The sequence below is a fragment of the Adiantum capillus-veneris genome, chromosome 17, assembly GCF_014529385.1.
Source record: "Adiantum capillus-veneris isolate H3 chromosome 17, ASM1452938v2, whole genome shotgun sequence".
Classification (NCBI taxonomy): Eukaryota; Viridiplantae; Streptophyta; class Polypodiopsida; order Polypodiales; family Pteridaceae; genus Adiantum; species Adiantum capillus-veneris.
Window position 1 is genome coordinate 91192591 of NC_140947.1, and position 10434 is coordinate 91203024.

The 10434-nt window shown below is 45.3% G+C and overlaps 1 protein-coding gene across 1 annotated transcript; it reads right to left on the minus strand.

Annotated features, from left to right (window-relative positions):
• Window positions 1–226: 226 nt before the first annotated feature.
• On the minus strand, window positions 227–901 carry LOC147437696 (uncharacterized). Its single transcript, XM_086486593.1, has one exon. The coding sequence runs from the start codon at window positions 899–901 to the stop codon at window positions 227–229; it is 675 nt and encodes a 224-aa protein (XP_086342719.1).
• Between the last annotated feature and the right edge of the window lie 9533 nt (window positions 902–10434).

A 10434-nucleotide genomic window follows, 5' to 3' on the forward strand; every position in this document is an offset into this window, starting at 1 on the left:
ATCGTTCACCTGCAGAGGGCTGCACAAAATACATCCACCCAATAGTGTCCCCACGACGTCTCTTTGTCCATTTTTTGGAACCTGAATTCCACACCCATTCTTGAGAAAAAGCAATGTACAAACTATCATTTGCATCAGGATTCTCCAAGTTGCATGTGAACCACTCTGTCAAAGTGGGCTTCTCTACATTGTCCCTTTGCAAGACATCATTAAGTCTATCATTATCTCAAAAAGTCACCATTTGACCAGTCGGAACGTGCACACTCAATCTCTGAACAACTGGTGCATCATTGTGCAAAGGATATTCAAAAATTCTCCAGCAAGCCTCAGATCCAAATACATAGCGGCCATCTGTGTACATGTCTATCTCATCAATGTTCTCCCTTTGTGCATCACGTACCGATGTATGGAATCTTACAGTTGCCCTATCATGCCCCTTGTAGATGTACTTATAAACATACTTGACAACTAAAATTGTAGAGCATACCTCAACATTGATATGCGCATTAAATAATGTTGACAAAATAGGATTATATGGCACAACCCATTGGTTATCAATAGTAGAACCCCTAACCTTGGTAGTGAAGCCATTGTTTCGTCGCACATAAATGGGGTAGCCATTATTATCCATGCTTGTTTGCTCACAAAATGAAGGTGGATATTTTCTAATACACCGAACATCAACCATCCAAGGAGATGAACTATTGAACTCACCACATGGTCCATGAATGTTACAACTAACAATGATATCATGGAGCACTGGAAATCGATTTTTATCTGGCAGCTCTGCACAAACCATCTTGTCATAGTCAAATGTTGATTGAGGCTGACATCGAGGATCTAAAATCAATAATGTATGAGAATGTGGCAAGCCTCTCTTTTGGAACTCCACGACAGACATGTAAGCCACCACTTTCCCAAAGATATCTTTCTTTAAGGTATACTTCATCATGCTCAAGTGTTTCAAGAAGAAAACCCTGGTGGTTATGTCTGGTCAATCAGAGGAAACCTGTCCTGGAAGCAGTGCCTCATTTATTTCTGGCCATTTAGGGTTACATGAGAATGTGATAAATTGGTCCGGCTTTCCCTTTGCACGCACAATTGCCATTGCATCTTGATACAATTGGTACATGTGCCGAGGGCCGCCTATAAAAGATGAGGGTAAGACAATTCTTCGACCTACAGATCGTCCAAGTACAACATCACTCCCAGAAAAATTCACCATGTCAGCCAGCCCTACATACAATTCTTCCCTCAACGTCTTTTGATTTGTACGGACCCATGCAAGACGACATTCCTCAATGGCACAGTATGCATCAACCATAAATTGTTGAAGTAAACGACCCCCACGAAGCAAGCATGACTCCGTATCAATACGAACCTGTAGTCTATATGCATAGTACTCTCTTTGAGTGACACATTGTCGACCAGCCAAGGCATCCAAAGGTCCATGCACATGAGCATAAGGAAGCTTGATATACCATCCATCTTCTCCCCATGGAAAGAGAAGAACATACAATAGTGGCATGTACGACTTGTGTAGATTTGAAATCCTTTGCAGCCTTCCATCTTGACAATGTATCACAATGTCTCGATGGCCAGTTGTTTGTACATCCCCTTGACCTGGCATAATTGCAGCAACCTCATTGCCAACAGGTATCAAGTACTGCTTGGAAGTATTTCTATTCTCACAAATTGTCATTTTGATCTCCACACCAGGACTCTCACGTAACATTCTACCAACATTGTAGAAGGTATTCGCATATGGATTACATGATTGCATCATCATTGATAATTCTTCAAGAGTGGACAAATTCAAACCATCCAAGGCACTCATACGATTCCGAACCTCATGCTCAGTATCATATACATATATCTATGAAAATTTTGGCACCCCTGCTTCGTGTGGTAGGAAAGAACCAATTTGATGGTACACACCGCCATGTACACGAAAGCAATATGCACCAGACCTACCCATCAATGTTTCATCAATGGTAGCTCCAAGAGATGCAAATGCCATCACACTATTGTAACTCTTGATGTTTTTTCTGAAGGACCTACTCATAGCATCACTGTTATTGAGTAGCCTCTCCAATACATCTTGCGGTCTTGCAAGAGGAAAGAGGGATACTTTTCCACCTTTGCAACAATATTTTCCCATTGATGGTGTATCTTCCTTCTTCATTTCACACGGCCAAAGACGTGCACCACAAAACTCATAGTAGGAGGACATGGTTCATGTATGATATGTAGGCAATGAGACATGTATCAATGGTAGCATGGAAGGGTGAACACCTCATATACAGGGATAAGCATGTACAATGCAAGCAATTCCTCCATGTGATGTGTCATGAACATACGGGACCTGCTCCTCATTTTGAGCGTCTATGAGAGGGCAAAAGTGTCCGTCATGTTGATGGCGCTGCTCTCTTATGTTGGAGGTACGTTGCCTTGCCCGTTGTCTACGATAGCTTCTTGTCGCATCCAAACATAAAAGAGTGTGTTGTCTTTGTCCTTGTCCTTGTCCTTGCATGACTGTTGGCAGAGGGACTTGTGGAATTGTAACATCACCATGGATACAACCCTCCACAAATGTGGAGGGACTCCTACCATGACCATGGTCATTTGTTAAGCATGGAAAGGCATTACTTGTCAAGTATACCGTACGCTGTATAGCGAGTTGGCGTTGATAATTTCGTGCAACCTTTTGGCGTGCACGCACATGAGAGGAATGACTTGGAGATTCACAAAGACAAAGGAATGTGTCCCTTGTCCTCATAAATGCTTCTGTCAAGCAACAAAGAAAACACTAAGCTCATAATGACTGCATAAGTTTTAGCAGTGCAATATGTATAATCAATTTAGACATCATGGCAACGTGATAGAACGTAGGTGTAGTAGTCCAAATGGCCCTGAAGGCTATGGTGCAAAGGTGTAGAGAGGTAGGTCGTGGTCAAATATAGTGGAGGTTTGCCTTAATTTATTGTGCCCTATGTCATCAGTGCTTTGAGAAAAAGCATTTTCACCCTGAAAGATCGGTTTAGTGTATTCTTGCCTAACAAATTTAATATGGGAAATTACCAAAATACCCCTCTAATTTGTCGAAATTCCCACTTATGAATTTCGAGATCCACCTCTAAAAGTTTACCTCAAGGCGATAGCACCCACGAAAGGTGATAGCACCCATGAAACTCAAAGCACCCGTGTTTTGGATGAAAATATCCTAACTTTAGTGCAATCCCACCTACGAATCTTGAGTTTTATTTCTAAATTTCACCCCAAGGTGATATAATACATGAAACTTAAAGGAATTTAATGTAAAATAATCTCCAAATATAGCAAAGGGTTGCCTTCATTGATCATGTCCTTCGTCATCAGTGCTTTGAGAAAAAGCATTGTTGCTCTGAAAGATCGATTTAGTGTAATCCCACCTAACAAAATTTAATATTTACCTTGAGATTTTAATTTTCACCTTGAGAACACCATAACATGATAGCATGCATGAAACTCTCTAATGTAAAAATCTCCAAATATAGCAAAGGGTTGCCCTATTTCATTGTGTACTTCGTCATTAGTGCTTTGGGAAAAACATTGTCACCCTAAAAGATCAGTTTAGTGTTGCCTAACAAATTTTAATATGGAAAAATTACCAAAAGACCCCTCTAATTTGTGCAAATTCCCGAAATACCCATCAAATTTCAAAAATACCCTTGGATCCATTTTGGTAATTTTCTTCAAGATTTCCTAGTCTTAATTCCTTTCTGACAATTGAGATCCGTTTTTGAGTGCTTAGTATGTAGAAAATTTGGCACAGATTAGCTCGCATAAGAAGGGTTTTATGTCTAAAAATAAAGAATCTCCAAAGCGTACATAACCGACTCAAATTCTACTTTTAGCATCTTGTATGATAGACAATCAGTCTTCTTATGAAAAGCTACAAAAAAACAATCGTTGGAGAAATTTACTCTCTCAACCCGGGGTATTTTGGTTGAAAAATTTGAAGGACATTTTGGGAATTTATGACAAAATATTGGGGATATTTTGAGGGGCATTTTGGGAATATCCACATATTAGAGGGGTGTTTTGGGGATATTTTGCAAATTTTCTTCAAGATTTCCTAGTCTTAATTCCTTTTCGACAACTGAGATCCGTTTTTGAGTGCTTAGCATGTAATTTGGCACAAATTACCTCGCAGAAGAAGGCAATTATGACTCAAATTCTAGTTTTAGCATCTTGTATGATAAATATGATAGACAATTAGTCTTCCTTTGAAAAGCTACAAATTTTCTAATTTTTGGAGAAATTCACTCTCACAACCGGGGGTATTTTGGGAATTTTGGAAATTTTGGAAATTTGAGGGGCATTTTGGGAATATCCACGTATTAGAGGGGTGTTTTGGTAATTTTCCCTTTTCATGTTGACCTTAAGAACACCATAAGGTGATCGCACGCACGAAACACAAAGGAAAATGCAATGCAAAAAGACCGGGTTTAGAGCAATCGCAAACACGAAGCGCAAATATAAATGCATTGAGAAAACCTCAAGATCTTGAGGATGCATTTCACATAGTCTGTATCTACCAATCCTCTCTTGAGATTTTTATTTTACACAGCTGGGTGATTGCTTGGTTGTTGATTATTTACATGAGCATGGTACTTCTACATTGCCAAGTGACCAATACGCTTGAAAGTCTATCACACACCAATAGATGCTCACACTTATAACCTGTCTTTCTGTAACTTTGTTGTCTAATTTTGAGAGGAGGCTAAAAGGCTAGATCATATTGCTATCATTTGTCTTCTATGTGTCATTTTCTCTTCGTACACATACCTTCTTATATATCAGCGGTGATGCTTGTTATCATGTAGCAATGATCTCAAAATAGTGTATTAAGCAAGTCTTCATCTTACCAAGATAAAGCGTCAATATATGGAGGCTAGAAATCCTCATGGCGATTTTAGAAAGTGAAATTAGAAGCAAATATATCTATAATAATAAGGGAAGGGCTTACGGCCCCTCGTGTCAACACATCCTTCACTCGGTAGGTTCCAAAATTCATTCCAATGTGCCCTGCGTAATGTGACACAGTGCTGAGTGTACATGCGGGAGCAATCATCGTACATTGTGCGGGCGAGAGAGAGAGAGAGAGAGAGAGAGAGAGAGAGAGAGAGAGAGAGAGAAATGAAATGTTATATTAACGTCTTCAAAAGGCCATAATGACTTATGAGACCCGAAAGTTACAAAGTGGTGGATCTGATACAAAGTCAGAGTAACAAAATAACCTAACAACAGTACAAAACAAAGATATATACTATGGGGTCCTAAGTTGATCGATGTGAACCAAGCAAGAGACCAAGCAAAAAATGGGTGGCTTGTTGCGATAGCTGAATCACAAGAGATCTAGCATCGGTCGTTGGCGAATCTCATCAATTTCCTCCATGGTTAGTAGTCTGACCGGGCGTCATGCATGTCTGGCGAGCGTGCTCCGAATTTTTTGTCGTACCCTCCGTCGATGCTGTGTAGTTCTTCGCAGTCGCGGGCGCCTAGATTTCCCCAGTTCAATCGCTCGGTCAATCAATGTGCCTCTGGTATGAGACGAGGGGGAGCTCTGCTGTGGGAGTGGCTCCTGCGGCTGTCCCGTGTCTACTGTGAAGAAGTCTGTGATCCGTCTTTGAGACTGGCTAGCCTCGCCATTCATCAGGCTATCTCTGTGTCTGCGCAGCTCGAGCAAGAACAAACCCAGACATCTCTGATCTTCGTATCCCATGACTCTTGAGAGTGGTCCAAAACCTTCTCTGAACAAGCAATGGAAGCGGCCTCGTATCTCGTAGTAGAGGGGGCAGCGACATGTATAGTGTAGCTCTATCTCAGGTTCCATGTTACACAAGGGGCATGTCCTGTCCTCTGCTGATACTCCGCTATATCTCCCCGTCTCAATCCGCAATTGGTGAGAAGATGTGCGTAACTGGCCAATAGCACATCGTATCCCATGAGACAAGTGGGTATCCTTGTATCTAGGTCTCGCCACAAAACCATCTTCCGTAAGCTGGAGAAGGTGGTCTTTGTAAAAAGCCATCTTCGTGCCCAATTCCTGTGCTGGTTGTATCCATGTCCTTCTGGTGTCTAGCTGGGTCAGGTCTTGGCGTATGAGCTTGGTGATCTCTGACTGTGTAAGGGTGAGAGATGGTGCATCCAATGAGTAATGGAATGGTGGTAGCCGGTCTATGCTGAACCCATGTGCCTGAAACCATGATGTCATCTCCCCGTACCAGCATGTTGTATCTCCTTGTATGGCTAACTTTCGAGAGGCTTCAAGTGCTATGCGAGCATATCTGTCTCGAGGAAGTGCCCATGTGCGGTTTATGAAGGAGACTGATCTGGTGAGCGCCTCCACCACAAGTGGGGGGGCCGCTAGCTCTGCTCAGATAATGGCCCGTGGTACTAATGCCTTGGCTCTAATGAGCTGCTAGATCATAGAGACGAGAGGTTTCTCCATGTTCCCCCATCCGTCTGAGCGACCCGTCCTCCCGTGGTGATCCAGTGAAGGTCCCCATATCTCGGTTCCATAGAGCAATGCTGAAGCCACCAAGGTGTCAAAGAGCCAGAGCTTCGTCCGGGGCTCCTGAAACTGAACGTGCGAACACATCCTCTCCAAACTACCCAATGTTGTGTGGGCTCTAGTAAGTCTGGTTTCTGCTGCTCTTCTGAGTGAGAATGTAGGTCCGCTAAAAACCACTCCAAGGTAAGTGTAAGCGTCTGTGTACTCCACAGTCTCCTGGCCATATGTGAGTGTGGGTGCTGACCTCCTGATCCACTGTGGGGTGGTATTAAACACCATAACCTTGGTTTTACCCAGGTTGACAGACAAACCACTTTCGTGGGCAAACGTATGCAGAGCATCCAATTGACGTTGCATTCCCTCTGGGGATTCGGAGATCAACATTATGTCATCAACATATAACAAAAGTGGAATCCATGTCCCTGCCAACTGAGCACCTTTATCCCCATCGCTGTCAATGTAGTCAAAAATCTCATCCACATACATACTGAAAAGAGTGGGAGAGAGCGGGCAGCCCTGCTTCACCCCAATAGTGGAGTGAACCGGTGTAGAAAGTCCCTCCGGGGTGTGTACATGCCCTACTACTGATCTGTACAATGCCATGATCCCCCAAATGAGTTATGTGGGTACTCCCATTTCCTGTAATCTGCGCATCAGTCTAGCTCTGGGTACCGTGTCGAAAGCTTTGCGGAAGTCCACAAAGCTACAATAGATCCGTCTCCCATGAGATCTGCCTTCCTCGATGATGGCCCTGAGTTTTAGGATATGGTCAAGAGTAGAGAAGCCTCTCCTAAATCCTGCCTGCCCAGTTGCACGTATTCCTTCCCTCTCTGCCCATCTACTCAGTTGTTGCTCAAGAATGGATGCATACAATCGTGCCAGTGTGTGCCCAATCATAATAGTGCGATAATTCCCAGGCTTCATGGGGTCTCCTGATTTGAAGATAGGTACGATTGTAGATAGGCTCCAAGTGTCCAGTAGGCCCTCACACATGGCACGGTTAAACATAACTGTTGGAAGCTCTGCTAGTAGGTCTTTGGCATGCATGAAATGCTCAGTTACTAGGCCCTCATGATCATATGCTCTCCCAGTCTTCATCCTGTCAATGGCTTTCTTCACCATCTCAGCAGTGAAAAAGACACATGTATGTGGGCATGGGTCGGGGGGGCTGGGGAGGGGCGACTGTCCAGGTACTGTGTACAAAGATGATGCGTACTGACCCCAGGTCTCTGTGGAGGAAATAGCAAGGGCGGGGGACTTCTCATGAAAGAGCCGCCACGCCTCACGCGAGTCTTGACTCAAGAATAGCTGATATAGATCCTGCTCGAGTCTAGCCAAAAAAGCCCTCTTCTTCCGCCGCACCAGGCATCGAAAGTCCATCTGTGACTGTCTGTGAGTGACGTCCCCCAACAGCACCTCCCTCTGAAGTCTGGCTCTAGTCTGGCAGCACTCCTCATCGTACCAGCTGTTTTGAGGCATGCTCCCAAATTGGCGGCTCTGCTCAGGCTGGGTGTGTGGGTATGTTTCAGCTGCTGCCTCATGTAATGTCTGTGTCAGTATAGTAGTTAGCTCCTCCAGAGGTCGCCCAGGGTCCTGAGTGCATAGGCGTCTGTAGATTCCGTCCATGTATACAGAGTCCGTCTCCCTTGTGAATGTGTAGCGAGTAGGGACCGCTACTCGTGGCCTGTGTGTTGCACTGAAATGGAAGGAGATGGTCATTGACACTAGAGCATGATCCACCGCCACTCCGATCGGTCTGGGCCCAACTGTGAGATCCTCGATACTAGAGATGAGATTCGGTTGTGCCATGACATAGTCCACCGTGCTGGCTCCATGTCTGTGTGGGAAGCATGTAAAGCCTCTCGCAGCAGGAAATCTCTGTAGGCCGTTCAAAATGGCCAATCCATGTGCAGTGCCCATGTCTATCAGGTGTCGCCCATACTCAGTATATTCCATATCGTGTGATAGTCTGGAAAGGCCCGTCTCTGCCACATCTATCTCTCTTAGCATCTCCTCTAAAGTATCATAAAACACTGCCTGGTGATGGGCAGTCCTAGCATTGAAGTCCCCGAGGATGATAATGTCACCGTCCCTAGAGAACTCCCATATGTCATCATCGAAAATAGAGAAAGGGGACTGTCCTTTGGGTGGTTCATACACTGATGTACTCGGGGGAAAGTAACAAATAGCTAGATAGAGGTATCTTCCTGTCTCTGCTTTCAGTCTCACCCACATGTACCTAGCCTGCTCGTCGCTGCGGGCTATATGTATCAGTGGCTGCAGATCCTCTCTAAATAACACTGCCACTCCTCCCGAGCCCCGCCCTCTGTGCTCTGAGCGTGTCTCCTATCTGTAGGCTGTCTCCCACCTATATCCACCGATGTGAGGCATGGATTGCCCAGGGGCCTGGTGTGTCTCAGAGTAGAAGATTATGTCTAGATCACCCACATCAAGACGCATAGATCCATTGCAGTTCCAGGCAGCTACTTTGAGTGTGGTCCCATAAGTCTCGCACCGTCATGTGGAGTGTCGCTCAAGTATTAACACTTTTCCGTCTCGATAAAAAGCGATCTTGCCTTTTCCCCTTGCCGCTCTAATCTCCGGCATTACTTCCTGCATATGAGTGATCTGCGAGAGGGTGAGATCGTCCCCAAGAAAGATGCCAGTCTCTTTAAGAGTTGGTCTTTTCTTCAAGAATGACTTCTTTGCTTCCATGGAGGGAAAACGGAGGATGAGTGCTCTTTCTTTTGAGGTTTCTCCACTGCCTCCACTTTTCTTTATGTTGCCCACTCTCCATGCCCTTGTGTGTGTCGGCTCATGAATCCCCATCAAGGCTGTGAGTTCTTTTACTTCTTCGTCCACATTGCCTTTGTCTGTAAGACCGCAAATTCTCACATGTAAAGCGCGCACCCTTCTCCTCTGCTCCTCCTCTAGTGTCTGGTTAATGATGTTGTTGGGTGTGGATGTGGGCATTATCTCCTTGTCTTTTCCTTTCTTGGCCACCTTGATCCATTTCTCGGCTTCGTCTGCCTTCTATTGGGTTTTGGTAAGAAAATCCACCCAAGAAGTTGTCATTTCTTTGTGCTGTTCTTCTCCCTCTTTGATGGCCCGTACTTGTTCCTTGATCGTGTTGATTTCTTCAATTACTGAGGGTTGCAGTTCGCCCTCTTCCAGTGTGTTTCTTGATCAGGCTTCGGCGAGTTCTTTTTTGAGTGACGTGATCTCTTCCTCTTGGGTCGTCACTCGGTCTTCCAGGGTGCTTATCTTGCTCTCTGGGATCAGCACACGTCCTTCGAGAATGTTTATTGTGCCCCAAAGATTGCGGTTCATCTTGGTGATGGTCTCCGTCATTTCCTCTTTGCATTTTCGAATGGCATCCTCTAGGGGGTCGGCTTTTTCGTTCGTCTTCCTCATGTTTGATCGCCGTCCGCAAGGGGGTTAGATGCGCATGTGCACCTACTCTAGCAACGGGCGCGGCACTGGATGTATGTGTGCACCCACATTGACGGCGATCGCGACGAGCGGCGGAGCGCGAGGCGGTGTGGCCCGGTGCCCTCGATATGTTCAGCTCTGTGTGTGTGTGTGTGTGCGCGCCTCGAAAACAAAAGCGAAGGAGAGGGGGGGGTAGAAATGAAATGAAATGTTATACTAAAGTCCTCAAAAGGCCATAATGACCTATGGGGCCCAAAAGTTAAAAAGTGGTGGGGGCGGGGGCGGGGGCGGGGGCGAGAGAGAGAGAGAGAGAGAGAGAGAGAGAGAGAGGCAGTACGATAGAGTAAAACGTGGGGGGGGGGGGGGGGGGGGGGGGGGGGGGGGGGGGGGGGGTGGGGGAGGGTGGGGAGAGAGAGAGAGAGGAGAGAGAGAGAGGAGAGAGA